This window comes from Grus americana, chromosome 2, assembly GCF_028858705.1.
Source record: "Grus americana isolate bGruAme1 chromosome 2, bGruAme1.mat, whole genome shotgun sequence".
NCBI classification, from domain to species: Eukaryota; Metazoa; Chordata; class Aves; order Gruiformes; family Gruidae; genus Grus; species Grus americana.
The window spans coordinates 92,253,579-92,280,851 of NC_072853.1; the positions used below are offsets into that span (position 1 = coordinate 92,253,579).

The following is a 27,273-nucleotide window of genomic DNA, read 5'->3' on the forward strand; positions in this document are numbered from 1 at the left end:
TTGACAGGACAGGGCTTGGAAGAAAAATGCTGTGTAGCAGTGCAGGGCAATAGTAATTAGTAATTTTGCATTTATCACATTGTGTGTCTGTTCAGTCATATCTGCTTTAGGTCTTACATCGGATGAGATATAAGAAAAGGCTTTACTTATTCTCTTGAAATATCACCTTTTATTTCTAGAACAGAAATCATCAGTTGTACTTTAAAGTCTCAGAAAGTTGGATTTCTATTTCTTTTTTCTCTTAAATAGGTAGATACCTGTTACGAGCCCATTTTAACAATATACAGTGCTAGGGCAGACAGTGAAAGAAAAGTATCAAATGTATAGAGTTAAACATAACCTCAACTACCAAGTCTTTGTTATCCATGGATGACAGCCCAGTTAATAAATGTTTTCTCACTGGGATGCTGGAGTGGAATTTAATGGTGAAACACAGCTACAACATACTCCAGATGCTCTAGACAAGCAGGCACATCGCAACCATAATGGCAGTGGTATGCACAGAATGTACCTATATGGCAGTTGCGTTCGTCCGGCTTGGGTTCTCCTCTTCACTAGCCCAGGTGCAAACGCTATGTAAGCAAATAAATTTGGGCAGGGAGAAGACTGGTTCGTGTTTTGGATATGTTGCTTGAAAATGGTGCTTACTACTGGCAGGGGTTTATATACAGAAAAGGGAAGAGAGGAAAGATTTTGGCAGAGGCTGTAGTTCAGGCATGCAGAACAGATATCCTAGTCCACGTAATCATAAAAGTGTGTCCGTGTGCTAGACTTTCTACGTATCTCTCTCCGCTTAGGTTTCTGTCTTTAAATGTAAATGACACAGTATTGCCTTTAGACTTTGTGAGTCACTAGACCAGAGCCAAAGAGAGTTCAAATATGAAAAATATGTTTTGTTACATTTGCCATTAAAGAAACAGTCTTATTCTGAGAAAGCTAAAGCCAGAATTGCTTCCATGGTAGTTTTCTCCTCCTTTTCAACATTTGCCCATATTTTAACTGGATCGAGCAAAAAATTAGGGAGAGGGTGGCAGAAATGAACACAAGTAATTTCTGTACTTGCTGTCAGCCCATCCAAAAAACCTTTACAAAGAAATACAGGAAAATCCACGATTCTCCATTCCTGCACCAGAAAATTCCTAAAATATATGACCTTGTGATGGTTAAAAGATAGCCAAGAGCCAAAGCTGGGCAATGTTTTTATCCCAGTTCAGCCATGTCATGGGTCATGTGGTTCAGCATGTGAACAGGAAGGTGAGAATGGGTGAACTTTTGCCTCAGTTGTGCAGTCCATCAGAGAATAAATGGAGCAAATCACTCTGCAGCTGTATCGGGAGGTGAACGGCTGAATACCTCTCACACAGAGGCCTTTGTGTTCTGGACATGATCTAGCATTATGATGGGACGCACTAGGCTGAGGCTTTGTAGCAATTACTAACCCATTATCATGCTAGAACATGAGATCATTTATCTTCTAATTCAGAGTGTCACCTGTTCTTCATTTGCCAGTCAATAACCATTAATTACTTTCAGTGGAAATTTAAACAAAGCTTTTCCCCTCTGTTAAAACCAGTAAGCCATTCAGTAATGACAAATAAACCTGGAGCTGTATCTCCCCCTTTCCTCTCATTCTCAGCCCGGCGTCTGGTACAATATGAACTCTTAAAGGAAATGCCTAGAAATTGATAGGTCAAGGGCCTTTATAAGTCTGATGGAGGGGGAAGCACATTCCTGGCACTTGCTGTAGGGAAAGCATACAGCTACTGCTTGTACACAGATTTCTCATTGGTTGTCACGGGCTGTACCTGTGGAAATAAAGATTTGAATGCGGAGCTTGTTCAGAGATTTTTCTGTCTTCTGGCTTGCTCTTGCATTTTTTTACGGACTGTTCATGCAGACCCGTTCAAAGCAACAGCGTTCAGTCGCTTTCCTCAAAGCAAAACAGAACTATCACTCACTTTGTAATTTTTAGCATGTTCATTTTTTTCATACCTGATTTGATTGAGGTAATTGTAAGTGCCAACAATGCCAGAAAAAATAAAAGAACCAGCAGTGGCAGATTCTCAAGTAATCATTAATCTAAACATTCTTTCCTGGTAGGAGTTGAGGCAAAAATTGCTTTTAGCAACTCTATCTGCATCGTTTGATCGTTGCTATGTTGATCCTGTAGAAATTCAGTGCAGTTTAAGTTGTATTTCTAGGAAGGTGATTGCTTGCTCTTTGAAATGGTAGACAAGACTTGATACATCCAAATGTATAGAACTTGCTGGGACCAATTGTCAAAGGCTGATTTTGTTAGTATTTTGTAGCTGTCTCCTTCAATGTAGTGCATATTTTAGAGTAAAGAGAAAATTCCAATGCTATTTTATATGAATACATAAAATTAATGTGTAAATATTTTAAATGCTCAGTGGATTGTTGAAAGTCTCAACATAAGCACCTGCACTAAAATTGTGTCCAATGAATTATAATACTGAGGTGTTTAAAAGCAGAAAGATGGCAAAAAATTATCCTAAGTCTGCTCCTGCTTCTACTTAGACACATTAATATTGCTTTACAACATGCATCGTAAATAGCAGGTCCCTACGCTAATATTGCATATTCGGTCAACCTACGTGGCATTTGGGGGTGGGGTGTGATTTTTACCAATAAATGAGGTTTGGTCGTTATACGTCTGTCAGATGTAAGTGACACTACAGTGCTGTGTAAGTTTCAGACAGAGCAAGGCAAAACCTTGAATTCGTTATGTACGGCAAACATCCACGGAAGTCAGGAGGATAACTGCTATAAATTCTGACACTGACTGACTGGCTAAACTTGGAAATCCTTATTCACTCAAATAGTGCCTTCTCATACGAGGAAGCTTGTTGCTGTCAGCTGGGCCACTTAATGAAAGCTGAAGGCCTGTGAAATCAGGAACTAGGCTAGGAGAACCAGAACCATCAGTTACTCATTTTAGATATTCCTTTTACCTTTCTGTGAAGCTGCTGCTACTACTGTGAATCCTGCAAGCTTGTCCAGTCACGAAGAAACAAGAGTTGGTGATTTACGGTGACCTCTCAAATCAGCAGGGAAACCCCAATGTTCCAAGAAAGCTCACATGAGAGATACGAGTTAAGACATCTCCTCGGTACAAGAGGTGTTTCATCAGCCAGTCTGGTATTTCTGCGTCATTGGCTAGGATATTCAACCCTTGAAAGGAAAAATAAAGTTGCTGCCATTGTCCTGCCCAGCAGGTTATATCCCTAAAGCACAATTAATGTCAAGGACTTACGCAGCAGTTGCCCAAAACCCAGCCTTCCAGGCACGTTCAAGAAGCAAAAAGGTTCAAAAGGAACATGTTAATAAAATCTTGTCAAAACTTTGGAAGATGCATAAAATAATAACTGGGAAGAAAAATGACTTGCAAATAGAACCATTTAAGTGGAATGTTTCGCCTTCCTATGTTGGACACTGATTTATTAAGAATAGAGGGCAAAAATTGAATATTTCAGGTGGTATTTACCAAGAGAAACTGAGCTGTCCCAAAGCTTTTATTAATCTGATTTGCAGAGTATCCGCTACCATCAAGGGACCTACTAAAGTTGTTTTCTTTAAAGCTGATGTGAAGAGGTCAATGCAAATAGCGTTGTGGATTACACTGTGAGAAGATGACAGTCCTTTTTACCATATGGAGAGAAAGTTGAATTATTTTGTGTTCCTTTTCTGGTTATTTATTAAACGAGGATCATGCCATACAGGTATTCCCTTTTCTTCTCCAAAGGAAATGAAGTTTTTACATCATTTTGATTGAGCTAAAGTACAAATTATTCTGTTTGCCTACAGCTCCTAGGCAGTCAAATAGTCCAGTCGCTAGAGCAGTGGCTTGCACATCAGCAAACTGAAACGTACCTGCCGTGATGCCTCAGACAAAGTCACACGTGTGTTTGCGTGCCTCTCTCCATCTGCTTTCCTGCTTCCATGCTGACTTAGCTGGCCAACCCTCTGAGATGGTGCTCATCCATCGTTACTTGTTTGTGGGAGGGGACTCTGTGATAGACATTGCTTGGGAAGTAAACTTTCTCCCCTGAAATGCAAATATGTTGACAGTCCCATGAAGTTTTGCTTCAAAACCTATTGTGAATTTTGCTGCTGCGCAAATGGTTCTCTGAAAGAAATGTTAATAGTTCTCTCACTTTTCTACCAGTGTTTTCTGTGTTCCTGTGTCAAAAGAAAAAGTTTCTGCTACGGTGCTCTAATATGTAACATTCAGCACATATTCAGCAGGAAAACCAGATTAATTTGGTCAAATACACTGCTGACTATTCTTAGTCACCTTAATAACTTAATTAAAATCTCAACTTAGCGAAAACAAATGTGACAGAAGAAAGAGCCAAAAGGACCCATATGTTCATGATTCAATGTGTTTGATATTGTTCTATAACAGACCGACAACAGCACTCTGGACTGAAACATTACAAAACTTTGTTCTTTTCCCCATATCTATGTCAGTTCGTGCAGTGCTTCAAACAAGTGAATCCATGCTCTTGAGCACTAAACCAAGTCTCAGTGTTCAAAAGTAAACATATTAAAGTCTCCCCTGCAGAAACCCCTGCTGTGAAACAAATTGAAAATCAAATACAGCATTGTTTTCTATAATAAGAAATAATTGAACTCCTTTCAGAGTTGCACTGAACTGGTTAATAGCCACCACATTAGGAAAGTGCTAATTTCCCCAGCTTGGGGTATGTATGTGTAGTTACTTCCAACTCAAAAATGCAGTAATATAATATCGTGTACCAAAGAGGCCACTTACATGTGCATTGAATCTGACTTTGTTTGTCTTTCCGCAGGCCATGTGGCTGATGTTGCAAACGGACGAGCCCGAGGACTTTGTCATAGCCACTGGGGAGGTCCATAGTGTCCGTGAATTTGTGGAGAAGTCATTTAAGCACATCGGGAAAACCATTGTGTAAGTACGAACATGAGATAGCAGCCACAGGTTGAACATTTCTAGCCCGTTGCGTTTGCTGTGTTACAGAGTATTGTTTCTCCGCACTGCTTTTTTTGCCCTCGCTTTCTGATTTTGTAACATGTGAGACCTTCTGGGCATGAATGACTGCCACAGTGGATATGTCTAGTGTTGCCCTCTAGATCATAAGAAAAAAAAGCGTCGGTGGGTATGTCTTAATTTTTTATTCCAAGTCTTCATTCCCTGTTTTTCCATTCACTCCCCACCTTGGGGGACAGATGCCCCTCCAAAGATGTTATTATCAGGGTGCTGTTCATCACCCTGCTGCAAAAGGGGTTTTTCTGCCCGATTCTCTATTTTGTGCCCCCAGTCCTGCTCCCATCGTCTGCCATCTCAAAAGGTGACACCTGCCAACCCTGTTCTTCCCACGTGACAGCTCATCAGCCACACCACAGGGATTATGTAGCAACCCACTCAACATTCCTATTAGCTCTTCTCCTACTAAGCCTGAAAAATGTTGAGCAGTGGGTGCAGAATGTTTACAATGCATATTCCACATAGTTTGATTGAAAATACAAAATTCCTTCTCAAGGCCATATAATAAAACCAGGATGGCTTGGTGAGCGCTTTCTGTAATTTATATTTTTATTGTTTATTATTTTTTCAATTTCCCTCCTTCTGTATCTTCTCTGGGCCCCATGCATCAACATACCGATCTCAGCTGGAAAAGGGAGAGGAAAGCCACAGGCTCTTCCATGACGCTAGCACCAGGGCTGTTCCTCAGGCCATCAAAGTCACTTGTGCAGCTGGTGAACTTTTGACAGGGCCAATAAGTTTTACTTGGGAACAAAAACTTGACAAATTCAATAAATATGCAGAAGTGCACAGATATATACAATATTATTTGAACAGCCAGTGGGTGGCTGGGGAGGTAATAACATTTTCTCTTCAATGAGTTTTTAGTCTGGTTTCAATTTTTGGCATCAACTTCCAGAAAAAATTCTGATGGGGGAGAAAGAGACTGTATAAATAGAATTTCTAGCCCAAAAGCTCTGTTTTGGGAATAAGTTTTTCTCCATATTTTTAGCATATCTTGATAGCGAGATGTCCCTCTATGATCACACGTTGTCCCACATGCCTTAAGAGTAGCGAGGTTTGACAAGGGAAGGTAGTAGGAGCTCTAGTCATTGCTTTGTCTGTCTTAATTGTTCTTCTTTTTCTATACTTGTGCTTCTTGTCTTTATAAGCTAATTCTCCCTAGTAAGCATGGATATGAATATGCTGTGGATTCAGTTGCTCCCTATAAGTAAGAATTCTTCTTATTTTGGGACCTATTTTGTCCCTGACTAGTGTTGTTTGCAAAAGCAAGAATGAATGTCTTTATTTGCAGATGTTCTCAAAATTGACGTTTCTTTTGATGTCACTAAATTTGTACATTGGTTTAATTTTAAACTCCCTGCTTTGGTGTTGGCCCAAGAAGTCTCAGCATTTGCCAAGACTTGACAAATCAGCGTGTATTTTTCAGAAATCAAAGTAAACCGTCGAGAAAACCTAAAGGAAAGCATAACAATTGCATAAATAAAAGTGAAAGTACTTTTATGAATGGCTTCTGTTATAGAGAGGATATTAAAGGCTTACTTTAGATTTAGTTGGTCCTAACACACGAAATTTTGCATCCTATTTGTTTAATCGTTTGCTCACATATAGCTCCATATGGTGAATTGCATATCATTCACGTTGGTGATTACTGCGGTCAATGTTTGGATTGAATCTATCGGTTACAAGTTTCTCTCTCAGGGAAACTTTACAGTATGACTCCAAGTGATGAGGTAGGGCAGTGTGTACAAAGGCATAGTTGCTTTTTTTTTTTTTTTTTACTAATCAATAAAAGTAATTTTCAAAAATTGTATAAGAATCCACATGACATGTAGTAACATGGATTTTTAGGAACCTAAATCGCTTTAGAAACGGGTCTTGGGCTGCTAATCCCCATGGTTCTTCTGAAATTTTTCTTCACTGTTAATAAGTTAGTAATTCCTTAAGGTATTTACAGGTGGTATATAAATAGCTATACATATAGGGACTGAGGTGACATGTTAGGCGCTGATGATAATTTTCTTGCTGATCATTTTGACAGCAGTGTAATTCTGATCACTTTAGATGTAGTCTAGCCAGATAAACCAGCCGCTGGTTCCCCCTGCTCCCAGGGTGGGGGTAGTATCACAACAGACCCACTACTCATCCCGCAGCCAGCAGTCATCTTTCAAATTGCTCTAGATATAAAATAGTTCTCAGGATTTGGAAAGATTTGTTAAGAACCTCCATAATTTTTCTAGGTGTCAGCCCGGCCCATGCTTTTGCAGCACACGCGCTCTCTCCTTACCCTCGCTGGCTGCTTGGCTGGGCGGCTGGTAACCTCTCACATTCTTTGAAACCTCCAAGGGCTTTCTAATTCCACCTCCTCCAGTCTGAATATATCCTCTTCAGAGAGTAGCCTGGCAGCAAAATCCTCCCTTTTAGTGGGACCCCACTGGTGAGTCCCATTGATCTGTTTCTTTACAATTTATGAGGCACCTAAGAACTGCAATTGCTAAATGAGTTTCTGCGAGGATGGCTGCTTTCTTCCTATCTCCCTTCCTCAAAGTTTGGTTGAGTAGTTTGGTTGTTTCAGGTGGGTTTCTTTTGATGGGTTTTTGGTTGGGGTTTTTTTGCTTGTTTGTTTTTGGAGGGGTGAGTTTGTTTGTTTGTTTGTTTGTTTTGCAGGGTTGCAGGTATTATGAAATTTTACAATGTCAAAAACTTATCTAGGAAATTTTCAGCAGCCTTTTCCACTGCTGTAAGTGATGGCACAGATTTCCAGTTTTGCTGTACAATTTGCCTTTCAAAATGGATGGAATGATGGAGTAAATGGCCAGGAGGGATGTCGTGGCAAGCAGCGGTTGGCAGAGCTCATAGCGCGTCTGAGAATACAGGGCGCATGTGAAGGGACTCTTAACCATCCCTACGTTGTGCTTTGGTGGGGAAAGTTGCGTATGTAACAAAGTCTTAGCTGTCACATCTTGATATTGCAGTAGAGAACAGGAAGAAAAGCAATCCTGGCTGCCCCATCAACCAACAAAAAAATATTTATTCTATTTTTTTTTTAGTTTTTTGTCTTCCTAACAATTCATATTAACTTATACAGCTGAAAATCCAGGACAGCCCAAAAAGATAACATAATAGTCTGTCATAGCCAGTCATTAGCACGTCAGGACTGTGTCTTCTAGCCAAAATAAGAGAGAGAAATTTTACTACACTTCTGTAACTAATGAAATGTACAGCTGCAGTAAGACTGATTCTCTCTCTGAAATTGACTGTAAGGTGTACACAGAGGTTTATCTACCTTGTGTGGGGTTTTTTTCTTCTAACATTTCTTTTTCAAGGGAGAAATTTCAAATCATATTTATATAGTCCTCTGAATCATTCAAATTCAGTCCTTTGTACTAACAGGAAAGCCTCAGAGCTACAAATATTTTCCCCCTATAAGGATTATGCTTTTTTTCTTTTACTTTCCCTTCTACTTATTACTAATTAAGTGGTACTTGGGGGAAACACTTCCCGCCTATAATTTGAACTACAGCAGGGTAAACGAAACAGGCAAATGCTTGTCTTGACTAATTTTCTGTCATTAATCTTATTAAATTAGAACAGGATTGCAAAGATAGCCTGAAACCACTACGGCATTCAGAGTTCTTTGCAGAGTGCTACGGAGACTGCTGTCTGCAAATGCGGAAAGTAAAAAAGAAAAGAAAAAAAAAAAAGAAAAAACTGTTCAAGCAGTAGAAAGATTTATTGTGGTTTTTATTAATATAAAAATACATGCACATTTGTTACAGAAATATTCATTGCTTCCAGGATCAGAATTAATTCAGTAAAAATGAATATTTTACTCTAGTCATTTGGCTCTACATATAAATTTTATCTTAACTAACATGCCAGTTGGTCTTATAAAAGATCACCCTAAAAATGGGAAGTTTGCAGATAAGCTGTAAGGTCTAATAAGGTGAACTACTAGCAGAAGTGGAGCAGTGGCCTCTTCAGTGACAGTGAAGGGTGAACTGAGATTGAACTGAGGGAGGAGGGTTTTTCTGGTTTGGGTGGTTTTTTTTTTCCTTTTTACCTTAAAATGGAAGGTTGGGTTACAGAAACACATGAGATTTGAAAGATTGCTGTAAGAATGGAAAGCCAACAATACGTTAGTAATGGTGCTGTGGGGACGTGGAAGAGGAGCCATCAGAAATCATCATCAAAACAGCTGCTGTGTCCAGGTCTGGCTTTTGCCCATCAAAAATTGCTGGCTGGCCAGTGCTACGTGTTGTATTTAACAGCTCAGGAAAATCAGAAACTTTCAGATGAGGAGGAAGGGAACAGAATTTCATACAGAAATTGGAGGCATTTTGAAGAATGATGAAGGGAACCCATCTGGGTTGGTGAAGAATGCTGGCCTGGGTGAACTCACACGAGCAAGGGTCCTCATTTAGGACTGCACCACTTTTATCACCATTCTCACTGCAGAGTACATGTTTTAGGGAGCATTTAACCCACTTCAGCTGGAGAATTAACTCTTTCAGCTGAGCAGGCTTTTTATTACTTTATTACTGATACAAGATTTTATCTATAGGCAGACCTAATAACTGTTTCAGTAATCAAATTAAGGTTTGAAGATGGTAAGAATTTATTTATCTGATTTCATACATCATAAGAGGTATGAGAGTTTCTCCTGTAGGAAGACTGGATGAGAATTAAATGTGGTGTTTCATAGGAAATTCTACATTTTTTCCCCCTCAAATGAAATGAAAATATTTCTCACAAATGCAATTTGAAAAAATACCTGATTTCAGGTCAGCTGGACTGTATTGTTCCTATTCTAACCTCCTTTTAAAGAAAGAATAACTTTAAAAGAATTTTTAAAACCAGTCTGAAAGAAGAAAAAAACCTGAATTTTTACATTCTGAAACTGTCAAAGCATCATTTTAAATATTATTAATATAATTTTGTTTCAGGTTGATAGTAATAGAACTCACTTGAAACTATTTTTTTTCTTTCTAGAATGTTTTCATTTTCACAGAAGCATTAATATTCATTGAGAAAACATTTTGTTCTCAACACTAACTTTCATGATTTGGAGTAAAGGTATAAGAACTTCAAAAGATTTCCAATGAGCTGAAAAAAAAGAAACCAAAAAATAGGGAGCCTAGCATGTATCCTTTTTTAAAACCTCATAATGTGGGGAGTCACAATTTAGATTTTTAAAACTTGAGCTTGACAATGCTGGGAATATAATGACAGCAGCAATAACATTGTTTTAACTGTGTTCCTTTAGTGAGCAAACACTGAAGACCTAATTCATCAGAATGTTTAAAAAAAAAAAAAATTAAGTACATCCCTCTATGACAGCATACATGTTCTTTAGGTTTAAGCACAAGATTGTGGTTAAGCAATCCCTATATCCTCGATTGTTTTGATGCATCAGAGCTGCTGGCAAGGTTAATGGTTGAGCTGGTGACAATGAAGAGCCATATTTAAAGACTTCCTACAAAAGATTACTTGCAAAAGACATTAATGGTGTGTTATATGGTGTCAGTTTTTATAAAGTGCAGGGCAGAATGAAGTGCTTTGGCTTAATTGTTCGTGTAGCAGCAATCAGGCCACAAGTCCAAGAAGTCTACACAAATGGTATCTCGTATTAGCTGTGGAGGAAGAGCAAAATTTTCCTAAAATTTTATTTTTAATTAATTTATTGTTCGTTTTCAAATGTGAAAATGTTTTCTGTTGGCATATATTTGATTTAAAAGGTGTATGTGTACTCTTTCCTGTAAAGAGGCTGAGCGGCTGTAGCTACTAATGGTTTTGAATATTTTTTTAAATCCTATCAGTTTTGCTTCTCTGTAAAGATCAAGCAAGAAGGTGAAATGCATATACTTGCTCAGTTTTTCTGTGCTTTTGTGAAAGGTTTCATTTTTAGTTGATTTCTTCACCACCTCAATAATATATGTACTTTGCCTTGTTTGCTTCTCAGTTACAGCCATTCGGACCATTTGGTCCATTGCAGTGCTATTCCCGTCCCGCCTCGATTATCCTGGCTCCCCTGTGTCCTTCCCTGCCCACCTCACACCCCACCGGGTGGGTAGCCCAGCTCCTCGTCCTCAGAAAATCCTCTGTACCCATGGGTGTTTTTATAGCTTGAAGCTTGCTGTCTTTACTGAATAGTTATAGGAAATGACAAATAGTTGGAATCTCCAGAGTTGAAGAGGAAAAGGAACATTCATCACCGCTGATAATAAGTGTTATAACAGTAGTGATCTGCAGATATGAAATTAACCTCAAATTAAATGCAGTCCATTCCTCTGTAAATCCAGAGTGTAAAAGCTCTTGAGGTGAAGAACCTTTTCAACAAGTAAACTTGCACGTGCATTTGAAATGTGATTAACGTAGTTTTACGGAAAATTATGAGGTCAATGATAGCAGTGGTATCCACCAGAGTTGACAATGACTGTTGTCCTAAGCAAACCCAAAGCACCCGTCTCCAACAGTGAGGCACTCGACGTGGAAGTGTAGGTGCAGAGGGCATCAAACCTGCTTTGTCAGTAGCAGGCGCGTGGTCTCGTGCATCGTTCTGTGGGCGCAGAGCATTCTGGTGTATGGCTGATGCCGTCAGCCGTGACAGCAAACCCATCCTTTGCTTCAGTGAGAGGGTGAAGTTCCCCAGTGTGGGGCAGGCAAAGTTTTTGCTGTAGATGCTATGTATGTATATATATATGTATAATATATGTACTTTGCCTTGTTTTGCATTTTGTGAAAAGCCTGCACTAGGCCAGCAGGTGCCTGCCTGGGAGCCCTGGGCTTCTACACCAGCTGGGGGTTAGAGGGATCCACTCCCCATCCTCTATAAATTTAGCCCAGCCCTGATCAGCCAAACTTTCTTTAGCCAGGAATCCTTGCGTTTCCCCCAAGTTACACGAGGCTGTTTTCTTGCCTGCGTGGTCCATCCACCCGAAGGAGCAGAAAGCTGGGTAGTCCTTGTGGCTGGAGCTATATAAAACCACAGCAACGTGAGGGTTCCCCATGCCTCTTCCACCACACTCGTGCTCCAGGACAAACTGGCATTACGTTCTCCAGTTAACGATTCTGATTGCAATTTGACTATAAATTAAGGAGGGTTTTGGTGTTGTGGTTCGTTGGGGGTTTTTTTTGCTTTCCCTGTGGTTAGAAGAAAAGGGGAGGGGATGTTGGTTAGCGAAATGGATGTCTGGCTCCTGGTGTCAGGCTGTCCCCCGCACAATCCCTTTTATCAGCAGTATGGTGTCCCCAGCTGTGAGCGCCAAGGTGCCAGGAGTAATTAGAAGTGTGGCTATCAAATGCTACTTTGTTCACAATGAGAAGTACTTTTTTTTTTTCCTTGTGAACTTTTCACATTACTGGGCTGAACAAAACGGGTGGAGATTTCTTCTTAAGCTATTTCTATTGTTATATAACTTTGATAGCGACATTAAGTGAGTCTTTACTGGCTCGGCCGAGCCTTCTGGAGCCTGTTGGGTGTTAAATGGGGTTCTCTGCTCAGTGACCTCCAACAACAACTGACGTCTCCTGATCTAAGCGCTTCCTGTTGTTTTACTGGTGACGGTTAGTTTTCTATTAAGCTCATTTGAGTCCTGCACATTTTTACCCTCTGCCCTTTAAAGGGAGGGACTAATGTTAGTTTTGGCTTCTGAATGAAAACTTTGCAGTTCAGGCTTCAAACAGAGCAACTGCAAAAAAGAAGGAAAGAAAATTTAAATTATAAATCATCTTTAGCATCGTGGCATGACTATTAACAGCTGACTTCACTGTGGCCATTATCTGTTGGAAACTATTTCAACGTGAAGTGTTCCCAGTATCAAGCATCCTACAGGCTTTGCTAGTCATCCAAAAGTCATGAGCTGTGCTTCAAAAATTGTGGGATTTAAAAACTAGTAATAATGCATATTTGGTATTTCCTTCTGCCTTTCGGTGTTTTAACCTTCATGTGTACACAGAGGTCATGTTTTCAGACTTTCCTCCTTAGCCCGCAGGGCTAGAAACTCAAAAATGAAGGCTGAGATTGTCAAAGAATTAAATTCTTCTAGGAGCTTGGAGGGGGGTGGGGGGCAGGGGAGCAAGGAGAAATCAAATCTGTGACAAAATCCCAAGAGCTGGCAGTACAATTAGTAAGTGGGAGGCAAGGGGTTCTTTCCTTTCCTTTCCTTTCTGGTGACTGAGGCTAAATAGTCTAAATCACAGTGCTGATTTAAGTTGCATAGATTTTACTTAAACCCAGAAAAAGTAAAGGATTCCATCACTACACTTTTATGCCAAGCTGGTTCAGAGTCCCATGATATATACTTAGAGGCGACAAGAAAAGAAGCTAGAGTTTCAATCATAACTCTGGATTTTGTACATTCAATGGATTAGGTTTAATGCACCGATGTACATGTTCCTACACGTGTTATCTGAAGCATTTGTTTGGAGAGGGAGTGTTGTCCTCAGGCTTCCAGGCTGCAGGCTGGTCTGTCCAAAGGCAGAGCTAGTCACCCACCAAACCATTCCTCTTCTGCTGCTCCCGAAATTTTAGACCAGGACAGTTGCTAACAAAATAGTTCATGATGCAACCAGATCACATAAATTAGAGCAAATTGCAAGCTGTTCAACACATATGAAACTAATTTGGACAAAGTAGCTGGCTTTCAGCTCACAGGTAGTAAGTACTGTTTACAGTACATGTATGTGAAGTACCATGTCGAGCTAGGACTGAAAACTCAAGAACTGTTTTTGTTTTGTTTTTCCTAGTTAAGCACAAATTAAATTATGCAGCTTAATGCTATTCAAACAGAGCTTCACGTCCATAAAATTAACAGATTAAAGAGTTCCTGAAAGTATTGGCCAAAATACAAGAATTAAAAATATTTTAAGAAAACAACTTTGAAAACAATCCACAAATGAAAAACCTCACTGTCATATTTATTTGCAGATACATGAGACGTTCTGAAATCAGGACATTTTATTTTCCCCTAGCATTATGTGTTTAATTTGGAAGTACTGTATTTTGGACCTTCTACTAAATCAAAAACCAAAACAAAGAGACTTCAAAAGCCATTGTTGCTCCATTCAAGTCTAAACTCTGCCTTTGTTCCTATAGCTAATGAGTTTATACTGTCCTGCAGGGAGAATTGACACCAGCCTCAAGTAAATGAAAGCAGGCCAAATGTTGGTAAGATCAGAGCACTAAAGTAATTATGGGTTGATTAAATGTTTATCTTCTTTACAGGTGGGAAGGGAAGAATGAAAACGAAGTAGGACGATGCAAAGAGACTGGCAAGATTCATGTGACAGTCAATCACAAGTACTACAGGCCAACTGAAGTGGTAAGAAAATGCCCTCTCTCAGCTTTGCAAATGAATAATCCAATCACTCAGCCAATAAATTGCTGCATTTGGCCAGCAGTCTGTGAAAACGGCTTAATTGCGCTCCCGCTGCCAGCTTTTAGAGCTCTAAATGAGCCTGCTTGTTGGCCCCTCGCAGCCAGCTACCTGGGAAGGAGCAGGCAGGCAGCGCTGCCCGGGAGGAGCCGGTCTGCCCTGTCACAGAGACGCTACTCTGCTTCGGTCACCCTTTCGAATGGGAGAGGGGATGCTTGGTGGGGGGGTGAAACATCACCTTACGGGGAACAAAACAAAGGGTAGAACAACAAGTTGTTCCTTCTGGTCTCGAATGGGTATGAGTTATCTCTCCTCCAGCTGCAAGAAGGGAAAGCAGAGGAAGGTGGGAACTAACAGGCTTTTTAAAGTGCCTCCTTCTGCGTCTTCATGACAGTGTTTCAACTCCATCCAGTGGGTATATCCCCTTTGTAACTGTGCGTACCGCAAGACGCCCGTTTTAGAAGTGCACGTGCGCTTTGTTTTCACGGATGCTTTGCAGGGACCCACTCAGTAAATGCTCGTTTGCAGAACACATCTTTACTCCCAGGAATGCCTCGGTGGAGTCTGCCCGGGGTGCTCAACCAGCACATGCTGCCGGCAGGACCGAGCCAGTAACCCCTGTGCTCAAATTGCTTAATGAGCATGAGGAGAGGAAAAAAAACCCAACAATATTTCCAAGTCAGGCAGGATGGTGGCAATGCACGGAGATGGTACAGGACCGAGCCTGGTTTCTGGACACAGGGAACAATAGTCCCAGTTGTGCGACGTGGAAGTGGGTGTGCCCAGGAGAGGATGTTCTCGTCTCCTGGGGAGGGTGATACCAGCCCCGCCAGCTGCTGACGCAGCATCGGCTGTCTGTCCGTCCGTTCAGAAGTGCTTGGCTTCAGCTGCCTGATTCAGGCAAGGTGTGACGAGAGCACGTTTGTCTTGACATGGATTGCGGGGTGGGAGCGGGGAGCCGTGTGTGCGGAAGTGGACATGGGTTCTGAAGTGGAAATTCAGAGGGGAATAGAGACTTTCACGTTATGCAAAAAAGGGCTGGGCCCGGGTATCAGAATCAAATGCTAGGAAGTCATTAAGAGCTGTCCGTCATTCTGTGGTTTGGTAAGGTGTCAGGATGATAAGGAGGACACAGAGACAAAAGGACTTGCCAAACAGGAAAAGGACACTTGACCCAACAAGTCTGCGCTTTGTGAGACCCACTTTCCTGCTTTGTCATACCTCTTACTAACAAGTACATATTCACTCCTCAAAATTCACGAGTAGTATGTAGCTATTCTTAAGCCCTCACTGTAGTTCCACCTTACTCATGCACTCATTTTCTGCTGAAATAGTGGTGCCCATGGTCTCCTCTCTGTCCTTATTGGTCTCCTTTTGGGAACACAATTTCTGGATTTTAAATTCAGCTTACTATACGCATGTCCATTTTGGGACAGTGTATAAGCACAGGTCCCTTGGGAGTGCTCACGCAATTGCTAGTGGGTCCATACGTGAGCATAGGGATGTATTCAAATATGGAGTGGAATGTGGTCTTGAAATAGCACTGCATATAAACTCAGCAGACATCTGATATTTGTCTGAAATTATTTGGTCTGTCATAGGCCACCTTCCCTTGTGTTCCATCACGCTCTTCCACTGCCCACATCTTGCCTTGCATTTAACACAGTCCCTACTTGGCTCCTGTGGAAACCAAGAAGGCTGCGAAGCTGCTCGGGCATGATCAATGTAGAAGCAAAAAATGGGTTTTGAAGTACCTTTGTCATAAGGAATATGCAGATGAACTATGAGCAAACTCCTCTACGAAGAGATGTGGCATCCACTTCCTGCAATCAAAGTTTCCTTTTTAGAGCATCTCAAGATGGATAGCCAGAATCACTTTCATTTTTTCTTTTAATTCTGGTTTTGTTTTCATTCCTTATCAAAGGCAGAGCAAACTTCTGTTTGTTTCAGTCAGGGAATCACATCTCTACAATTCCAAAAGGCCAGACCAAAATCCAACCCATCCCGAGAAAGTGAGGAAAAGCAATGAGAGAACTGAAACAGACTGACAGCACGTGTCCCCCCCTCACTGCCCTCACCAAGACTGCTAAAGGCAAGAAATCCTCAGGTTGACATTTTAGAAGGAGACTTAGCCAGATCAGTTAACAGGAATTCTACTGTTGAATCCCAGCTGACAGAAAATCTGATGCTCAGATTCTCATGTCTTATTTGGAAACGTTTCTGTCTGTCTCTCTAAAATTTAACATTGTATTCTGGAAAGTGAAAATAAATATCATTTATTCTTGTGTACAGTCAGTTCTGACAGTGCCAATACATTCATTTGAAAACACATTTGTTTTCTTCAGTTAGTGATCCCTGGGGTCAAGGCCTCCCATTGAAAAGCTTAGCTGTACTGAAGAAGAAACCTTGAAATGTGAGACTGTCTTCTGGTCAAACTAAGTAGACCCTTTGAATGCCTTGACTCTAAATCTCTTCACTCTGCTTTTGACTGCTTTGGGGCCCCCTGATATTCGCTGGCCTTGGGAATTGTTCCTGCTAATGCTTCTAATGCCTGTCTCTCTCCTTCCCTCCTTATGTCTTGCCAACTACAAACCTATCTGTGTCATTTCTTTTGGTTTGTATCGAATTCCTATCAGTATTTTCTCTGCCCCCTTTTTAATGTTATTTGGAGACTCTGACCTGCTGCAAGGATTGGGAAAAAATTATTACTTCTGCCTTTCTTAAAATCAGCAGTTTTCACAGGAGCTTCATAATAAGTTTGCTTTTTATACTGAACTTGATACACCATGAAAGATGCTCTCATGCATTTTGCAGGCTTTTTTAGCACGTGGCTAGTAAGGTCATACTTTATACTCATTTGCTGTCCTAGGCATGTAAAGATAAATTTCCGCTACAGTTTACTCACTTGTAAAATGTAGATACTTCAGAAATGATCTCACCAGTCTTTTCTACTTTTGTTACTATCAGAATGTTCAGATTGTAGGTAGGCAACTTAGTCTATACTTGGATTTAAATAATCTATTTGATATCCACAAAAATAGTATTAAAATTAATTTAAAATCTCTTTTAAAAGTTAAAACTGAAATTCAACAAATCACCTCAGTCAGCTGGAAACAAGCAGCCCTGCAGCACAGGATGTTGGAAGCATCAGGTCTCTCAACCCCTGAAGTTGGGTAATTTTTAGAGAATTAGGGCTTGTCTTTAATATTCTTATCTTTCAGCAAGGTAAGTACTATTCGTTTGTATGCAGAAATTTCCCTCCAAGAATTGCACAATTGCTTCTAATCAAATTATGCCCATTAAGGTGTTTGAGTAAAATTACCTCTATTATTTTTGCATGGCAGATATTAAGCTAACAGTTCTGTAGGAGCTTGCTTCATTTCATTGCCCTTTCCTGCAAACAATGAAGATTGGCTCCAGGTCTCAGTGGTCTGTCCTGTCATCACAGAACTTAAGATGTATATATCTCTCAGTTAGGAGTTTATGTTACTTTTTAAAAGGGGGGAAAAAAAAAAAAGAAAAAAGAAACCTTTCAACCATATGTAAATATTGTTTTTTCTCTGAATCTAATGCTCTGCATGTGTTACAGGGAATTCTTCCCCTTCCCTCCCACCTGTTTCTGCAGTTGTCCTACAGCTTTCTTAGGATAGGAACTGCAGGTTATATTCGTGCATCTCATTCGTTATGGGCGGGCATGGCTGTAAGTCTGAGGATGTACATACATCAATGCAAATTTCCTTCCTTGAAGCAAGCCCTGGAAACTCTGTCACAATGTGATGTTAATATTTAAGCAGTCGTCTGGCCTCTTATTATTCTTCTTCAAAGAAAAAAGGGCATACTAACTTGCTAACTTCTCCCTTTTGTTACATGCCTTAAGCAATTAAGCATTTTTCTCCCAGTCCTTTCTAGCACCGAAATAAATGAAACTCCTTGTAATGGGTAGGAGAAAAAATTCATGGCAGTGTCAAAAGACACTTCATCCTCTGGGAATTATTTCTTTAAAACTGCTCTTTCTAACTCCTAAGAAGTTCTGTATGCCTCCTTACCAGGTTTTTTACTTTTCAAAGGTTTGTTTGTTGTATCTAAATATCTACAGATAGATTTCTATCTATGAGAATTTTCCCAAGTATTCTCTGTTTCACTTACACTAAACTTTACGTCTTTTCTTAACTGCATTTGGCCTCAGTTGCCCTTTTTCCTCCTTGGAATTAAGCAGGATGGCTTTAAATTTCAGTCTCTTCAGATGTTTTTTAAAAATTCAACTCTATGTTTCCCATGTTTCATAGGATTCCAGTAAAAATTCCTTGGGGCATATCACATTCTCCCAAAGTCAGCTTTCTTAAAGTCAGAAACATTTCTGAACGCCTTTAAGTGTTTCTGCCCTAAAGAGCATTTAGAGTCTAATGAAACCATGATCACAAACCCCTAAATGCCCCGCACTTCCACTTTAGTTTTCGTACAAGCTTCATTTCCTACTCTTAAGTTCAGAGCTGCCTGTGCCTGTAAACCGTTCGGATGTCTGCGCGAGGAAACACGTGCTTCCCTTCCTCAAGGATCTTTTTGCTCATCAATGTCAATATGTAGCCTGTATTAATACTCATGAAAATGAAATGGAAGCATTCAAGGAAGAATAATCTTCAGATGATTTTCCTGTCTATTTTCCTCACTAGCAGACAGGTAAAGAAGTTGCAAGTGGTCATAATTCTGACAGTCTTATCTGTTGGGGTTTTTTCTCCTTGTTCTGAAAATGTATGTCAACATCTGAAAACTACTGCCTTGGTGTAAATGATTACCTCTGTTGTCCTTAATTGTCCTTCAAGCTTACTTTGCTGCTGTGTCAGCCAAATGTTCATATCTTTCCTTATTTCAAACTCGACACTATTTCTGCATTGCTTTGCCACCCTCTTCCTTTCATTTGTTCCTCCTGCTATTAAAACCCGCAGCAGATTTTTGTTTGTTTGTTTTAGTTAAGGCCTTACATATCAGTAATTTCAGAAGTATCTCTGAAAACATACACGTCACATTCAGCCAAGTAAAATAATGATTAGTAGTAACTTGTCTCTCTATAGCATCTACAAGGCACTGAGCACTTAACATATTTTAAATGTTTCTCAACAAGCATGTGAAAAAGGTTTTTTAAAAAGGCAGTATCACTGTGTTTCTTCTCCTGAAACACACATATGGCAGAGCAGACAGACTATCCTACCTGAGCGTGATTGGGAGGCGGCGGCAAAGTTAAGAGAGCCTAATGGCATTGTGCTCTGCTGCCAACCGGCCCTCCACAGGTAGCTTTCTACTTTTTTATCTCACCCTGATGTTGTTCATTTCAGTTCTTCCTTAGAAGATAGGAAGATCATTTTTGCTACCAGTTTTTCTTCTCAATGTGTCACCAAACCTGAGGAGCCTCAGCAGGCTCGTGTCCAGTCTTGCTCACTGTCTTGTTTAATCCTCTTAACAGACTCTTAGTAGGAGCCCTAGCTTACCTCCTTCCTTGTGGGAGCAGATACCTAATATGTGCCCCTCCAACACTCCCACACACATTTCTGACTTTTTGCTTCATAACTAGCTCATTACATCAGTATTAGACAGGCGCATCCAGTAAAGGAATCCCTCTGGACACCACTGTGTGCAGTCCTCATATACTGTGCTTTACTCGGTTGCTTCTCTTTGCGTCATCCTGCTCCTCCTCTGCTGTGTCTCCAACAAAATATTTCTCTGGCAACTTCTACAGCTGGCTCTGTTCCCCTTCTTCCTTCACCACCTCTTTCCCTGCTGTCATTCCTGAGGTTTTGAAACCAGCCATGTGTCATCTCTGACCTTCACATCTTCATTGATCTCCCTGAGAACATCAGCCTGTCTCTCTGAGTCTGCTTTCTGATCCCCTAATACCACAGCTATCCGACAAGACTAGCCAGAGGAAGAGGGTGTCCTTACCTCCTGGGGTCTAAGCTGGAGTGCTTTTGCACCCTGGGTGTTGCACCATATGTTCATTTACAAGATCAGTAGTTTTTCTTCAGAAATGTTCGGACTAGCTGAAGAAATCTCTGACTGGCTTTGGGCAACGCAATTTTCCACTCTGGGTGGGTAAAAGAGATTGCAACCTCATTGAAAAGCTGGTGTGTAAAGATAAAGCTGTCATCCAGGCAGAAGGGTTGGTGGTTTTAATTCATTCCTCGTTTTTCTAAATGCTGTTGACACATAGCAATTAGTGGCAATCTTGGATGTGACAGATCCAGGCTCAACTCCTGAAAACAGATTTTAAATTAAACTTAGGTGACTGGAGGATTAAGGCTGAGGGAGAGGTGAATGAGGATAGAAGGCTGTTTACCTCCTTAATTAGGCCCTGATTCAGCCAAGCATCCAAACAAGTGCTTCACTTCAAGGGCATGAATAGTTAATAAGGACAGTTTCCATACTCGGGACAGTTTCCATACTCGGGACAGTTTCCATACTCGGAGCTAAGAGTGTGCTTACCTGCATTGCTGCATCTTAATATGAAGCAAAGCAATTCATCTGTGATGGGAACTGAGATGGCCAGCCCAAACGTTTGTGGGAACTCAGGCGGTGCCAGCTGATTATTCTTCTTTGCCTGCCCCATTGTACGTGAGCACAGTACTCGGGAGTGGAGATGCTGAAATAACTCAGGACAGATTCTTTGGCCACATTCTCTTAGGGTGGCTTTACAGGCAAGAAGGGATTAGACCAAGTTCATGCAGTTTGTAGTTTTAATCAACTGCTCCTGCAGTGACGTTTCCTGCCCGTAATTCTTCTCTGCCTTCCTGGCAGCGGGGGGTCTTACCGTCACCTCTTCACTTATTCATGTTTATTCACGCACAGAAAGTCTCTCTTTATCTCACCTCTTATCCCCTTGCCTCCCCCTTCTCTTGGCCTGCCATTTGGCCTCCTCCTCCCCCTTGTTATCTCTGTCTGTTGTCTCACCCTCATTTGGACCATCCCTTGTTTTCTTATCACAGCCTGTCCTATGCCTGTCCCATACAAACACTCCCTGTGCTCCAGCAGATGTGGTGGGAAATGCAAAGCCTCTGGAGGGAAGCCACGGGGGTGGGAGAAAGTCTGGAGCAGGCAAAAGCCATGACAGAAGTCTGGGCTCAGGCAGCACCGAAGACACATTTGTCACATCTGCCAAGTATTCCCTCCTGCCAACGGTCTCCACCACCTACAGCCTATTCCTCATTTCCTACATGAGATCAGGCATTCAAAAGAGCTGAACTGTGGCTCAGAACAAGTTTTGGAGTGCCCAGTGATACGGGAGTGCTGGCACTGTGGCTCAGCACGAAACTCTTCCCACCGGGGCTTTCTAAAGCCCTTGATGTCATAGGTGGTTGAGGTCACTTACAGACCTGATTGCTAGTTCACATTCAAAAGCGGAAGCATGTCCGAAGGTCTGTCTCCCTTTCAGACGCTGTTTATTTTATTTTACCATAGGATTTTAAAAGTCAAGCAATACGTTAACAATACTGTTCACATTTTTACTGTGTTTCCCACCACATTGTAACCTTTTCTTTTAAGTGTGCTGTGCCAGTTCAGCTCTTGCAATGGTTTTAGAATGGCAGCACAGAACTGTAAATGACATGATTTATATGAAAATAAAAATAGTTTTTGGATACAGAGGATATGAGACAGAGGTGAGGTTTCCTTCAGCAAATCTGGAATTAAGGGCTAGAGTCCTGCCTAATTTGTCCAGCCTTCGCAAGAGCTTGCCTGCCTTCAGCTGTTTGTATTTTATTTTGTGGGTGAGTGGGTGCACAAAGGAAGATGACAGGCACAGAGTGTTCGTGCGTTTTGTGTGAGAAGCCATGAGATGGTTTTAGTGTTGTTAAAAGCAGCTTCTGCTGAGTTTGGGTCGGCAGATGCCATGACATCAGCCTTTTCAGCGCGAAGTCTTCCAGTCAGTGGTTTGCTGGGGGCATAGCTGTCTCGAGCCTGACTATGCCATGGCACCGAATATTTTTCCTGCTTGAAAGTCGGTACTTCAAGCCACCGATTCTCAAAATCCTATGCCAGCTCCTGCAAAATGTGTATCAGTGTTACCTTGGTGCTCCTGAAGACGTTATCAGAGTGCGGTTGTCCTGCTGAGGAACACCCCAGGGCAGTGTGAAAGGGCCTTATAGCCAAGGTTAGGAGAAATGCATAAAGAAGTTCTGAGGAAGCAGGAGGGGTTTGGGGTTTGTCTCCAAAAGCTTTCATTTCATGTTTTTCAAGTGTTTCACAGTCCAAAAATGACAGTACATTTATTTGACTTTCTTCTTTCATTTCTGTAGTTATTTGAAGTTTATTCCACTAGAAAATGTGGAATGTTTTAACTTTACCTATGGAAAAAAAAAGTCAAAAACTATTCTGCTCAAAAAACCAAAAGAGAACAGAATTGACTTTTCAGATTTCATAAGGAAAGCCTAATTTGGGGGTCATGAGGGTACTTTTCTGGGGGAGTCAGGCTTTCTTTCAAACTGATCCTAGAGGTCTTCTGTCTCCCCAGAAAAATCTACAAGTTGTTTTTGTTCAGACTCATATCTCTGTCCTTCACCATTTACAATTTCTCTTAAAGGGGCAAATGGTTGAAAGGAAGTGGAGGTATGGAAGTGGTTGTTTAACAAATAAACCAAGCTTCACCTTTCCCTTCTATCGCCTTTAGAATCATCATATGTAAATTAACAACTTCATGATGGAGGCATGAAGAGGTGGGACCTTTGTTGTTATTGCTGCCCTGTGATGATGAGTGCCTAACCACTTTACATATTTTCATGTCTCATCTTTGTATTCCACTAAAAACCTGTAGCAATGATTCTGACATTACCAGAACTTAAAAACATTTTACATTGTTAATTATTTTGTAGTATCCTTAATACTTCTCTAGTGTTCAAGGAGAGCTTCTATGGTTGAGTTGTGGGGGAAATTGAGCCTTGTAGCTCTAAACAACTTTTAAAAGTTTTGTTGGCTTGTTTGTTTGTTGCTGAATAAAACCCTAGAAAATTATCTCTCTGGCACAAACATCTACAGTACTTGTCATGAACCAGGAAATGGATCTTCATGCCCATCTTGGATGCTCCCCAAATTGTCTGATGTCCCAGCTGGATGGGTGAAAGAGGAGACAGTAATTATCTGCAGGGCAGGGGAGACTTAAACATTAAAGAGCTTTATGCCTAGGATCAGCTGGAATTTTTGCTCATTCCTCACATAGAGTGTCTGAGCTTACCAAAAGCAGACAATATGAAAAATATTAACAGGATTCAAGAAGACATTAGTAATAGATTAAGAGTGCATGCCTCCCTTGCAAAACTTTTTCTTCTTGATTTTTTTTTTCCTTTCAGCCAGAAAAGTATAAAGGTGAGTAGGTGAAGTCAATTTTAATAATTCACAGACGATAATACATCTATTTCTCACTTGACAGAGCTAGTGTTTAAACTATTAGCATTGTCTGGCATAACATAAAACAGGATCAGTCACTCATCCCTTTGAAAAATCTAACCTGGCCTCATTTAAATTTCTTCCTTCCAGCTTTGCCAGTACATTTTAATAGTCTTGGTAGAGCTCTCAGCTGACTTGTGACTTCAGACTTTATCTACCGGGTTGTGGTTAGGAATGGAGTAAGACAGCACCATTCCCCGTCAGCTTTTTCTGTATGCAATGACACAGAAACCTCAGTGCTCCAGATAGCCATTGAAATTCAAAACAGACCACTTGACTGCTGAACAGAAATGAGTTTTTAAATCCGATTTTCTTTTTGGAACACTGTTCTGTAATTTTTGAAAACATTCTTTTTTTTTTTTTTCTTTTCCTTCCTCCAGATTGCTGAACTGGTACTACTTTGCAGTCATGCTTTGCATTGAGTAGCTGTAAGGGGAAAGGTGGATTAACAATAATGAAAACAAAAAAATGTGTTTTAAAATAGGACGCCTGCCTGTTTTTTTACAGTAATCTATGGCAAGTTCATGTTTATAATTCACTACATCTGTTACCGAGTTAGTGCTTTGCAGACCTTAGTTTTACAAATTTCCAGATTGGGTGACTAGGAGTTGAATTGCTTTTGTTTTTATTTTTTCTTCTGTTTGACCCATAAAATACTACACTTCCACCTTCTGATTTAGAAAGCAAAAACATACATTAAAGCTTCTTTACAATAACAAAATCTTCTGACTAAAGCAATTGGCTCTGACTGCAGTTTTCCCTCAGATAACAGTTGTAAATTTCCAAACCTCTAATCTTTGGCAGCATTTCCCTCTTGATCTTAGTTTCTGTTTCCATGTGTTGGGGGAGATTAAAAAGTGGGTTATGAAGGTGAAATTGAAAACAGAGGAAATGTGAGGTTTTAGGAAGAGCTCAGGTGAGTGATAAGGCCAAGTTTGCTCTTTGCGCTGTTTTCATAGCTATGAAACAAAACTTACTGGGGCCTGTTCTTATACTGCAGTGTCACCACTGATCGCGTGTTGTGACACTCACTCCTCGCTCTGAACAATTCTTCTGTAGTGGCTAATCCTGTAAGGTTACCTCAGTCTTTTATGCTGCACGTAGTTGGCTGAAAGGGCTTGCAGATGAGTATCCAAGGTAGTATTTCAGTGTTTTTCCTGACCTTTCTTCCTCTGTCTCCTCCCCAAGGTGCTTATTGGTATTATCTCTATATTTCACATATTTGTTAGATGCCTTCTGGATGGCTTTTAGGTTTAAAATAAAGACCAAAATTAATCTTGACTGATGAAGTGAATCCCAAAAGAGTCAGACAGCTCAGGCAGTGTAAACAAAAAATTGGCATGATTCAAATTTGACTGGCCCTAAAGGTAAGCCACCCACTTCTTTAATAATTCAATAGCTGTGTGGCATAATGAATGCAAGGGCAAGGTGGACATGGAAGTAAAAACAGGAACACAGGAAGGTGCGTTATTCATCACAATAGAGATTCACAACAGCGAAGACGTATGTGCACTTGAAGAACAGCCAAAGGGAGTTGGTGATGGATGACAGGCAGTTTGTGTGCTGGAAAGCTCACAAAAAGTATTCTTACTTTTGCCTTCTAGTATTAGTGACCACAATTAGTTCTACTTTGGCTTAACTACTGGATGGAGTTAAAAAATTTAAAAAGACATGATTGACTTAATTAAGTTCTTAAATATGGCTTTGTGAAGGATTTCCTACTCCAGACTAATGCCTGGAACAATTATCTTTGATACCGTTGATAGCATAGCTTGCTGTGACTGAGAACACCCCAGATGCAAACATCTGCATCCAGCAGCTCCTTCAGCTAGTGATTTTCTTTCAGAGGAAGCAGGTGTCAGGGCCATGATTGCTGGCGGGGGCATGGGGAGGGGGGAGACGATGGACTTCTGGTAGAAACCGTCTGTGTGCACAGGTACGTGGCAGTTGATGTACTTGCTGTGGGTTTTGTGAGGATCAGCCTTATGTGCCAGCGTTCATCAAATGGGCGTTTTGTACCTTGACATACAGACAACCGACTTGCATCCAAGCTTTCCCTGTGGTATTGACTACTTTTTCTGTAAAGCCTGAAGAAGTTGGGTTGTCCCTCAGGTCTTCCAGTGTCTTTTTTACCTGCCGAGAACTCAGCTTGACACTGTTTGCAGATGCTAATGAGCAAAACTTCATGAGACACAGTATACCAAGAATGTCCTCAAACACTGGGTGATGAGAATGCTTTGTCAGGGATCCTGCTTAGCCTGTCAAAGACAGTTCAGGAGATTGGTGCTCTCCAGCAGATGTATCACACCTGTGTGTCTCTTCCAAAAGCCACAAGTAGATTGTTGAGGCAGAGGAAGGAACTTTTTATCAAGTTCCTCTACAGGAAAATGTTCGTTTGGGGTCAGAATTCAAAGTGAGTGAATATCCAGTTAGAATTTTTTTAATTTCCCTTTCATTCATTGCTATCAACTGGCCAAATTTTTACCTTCTCATAATAAGTGCCACCTAAACATTTACAGTGATCTCTGTAGTGATGCACTTTGAAGAAAGGCATTCTGTTGATATAAATTATAATAACATGGGCTTTAGATATTAGAGAGATTCCTGGGTAAGGAAAGGTAGAGAGAAACTTTTCTGTAAGGATAACAATTTAAACTGTGATGCGAATGGGAAGGGATGATTTGACATTGCACTGGTGGAGGTAAACGGACTCGGTTTTGTGGAAAGGGTGTTGACAAGCAGTGATTTTTGGGAAGCCTCCAGACAGAGTCCAGACACTGACTTTAGGGACTTAGGCAATATAAAAATGATTATTAAAAAAAAAAAAAAAATACATTTACATCAGCTGCAGGTTTTTTCTTTTTTCACATACTTTTCTTCTATTAAACATTTCCAGAAACACTTGTACAGTTAAGCCTAGCACTGTGAAAAGGACTAATATCCTTTTTTGACACTCTTCCAGTGTTGCTTTTGTGTTAAATCAAGTATGTTTCAGCTGCAAGTTTAGGCTTCTTCCAAAAAAAAAAAAAAAAAAAAAAAATACATAGGGCCTTGAACCTGATAGACCTCATGAACTAAAGTGATCACATTGAATATCATGTTGGTAAGTGGCCTTGCATATTCACATGGCCTTAAGCGTAGATATAGAGATGGTTCCCTCCAAAACTAAGTTCCAGGCACGCTGACAAAAACATTTGCTCATGTCCCAAATATTGTTTTGCTTTGGTTTGTTTTCATCCCCCAAACTCGTTTTTATTTTGCCTAATAAGGTGATGCTTTGGGGAGGGGGAAATTAAAAGCATTCTGGTTTGCTGCTTCCTTTTTGCCCCATCTACAAAGCATCCCAGTGATTGCTGCTACAAAGAAAGCAAGCAGATTTCTCTTTTTGTACCCTCAGATCCCTCCTGAAAACTCTTTTGTTGC

At 40.7% G+C, this 27,273-nt stretch overlaps 1 protein-coding gene across 1 annotated transcript in view; it reads left to right on the forward strand.

Moving 5' to 3' along the window:
* GMDS (GDP-mannose 4,6-dehydratase) overlaps positions 1 to 27,273 on the forward strand; it is a 433,308-nt gene that overhangs the window by 345,476 nt on the left and 60,559 nt on the right. Inside the window, exons 8-9 of the mRNA XM_054816119.1 lie at positions 4,833 to 4,951; positions 14,274 to 14,370. Coding sequence (XP_054672094.1) covers positions 4,833 to 4,951; positions 14,274 to 14,370 — 216 coding nt within the window. The remainder of the gene's footprint in view (positions 1 to 4,832; positions 4,952 to 14,273; positions 14,371 to 27,273) is intronic.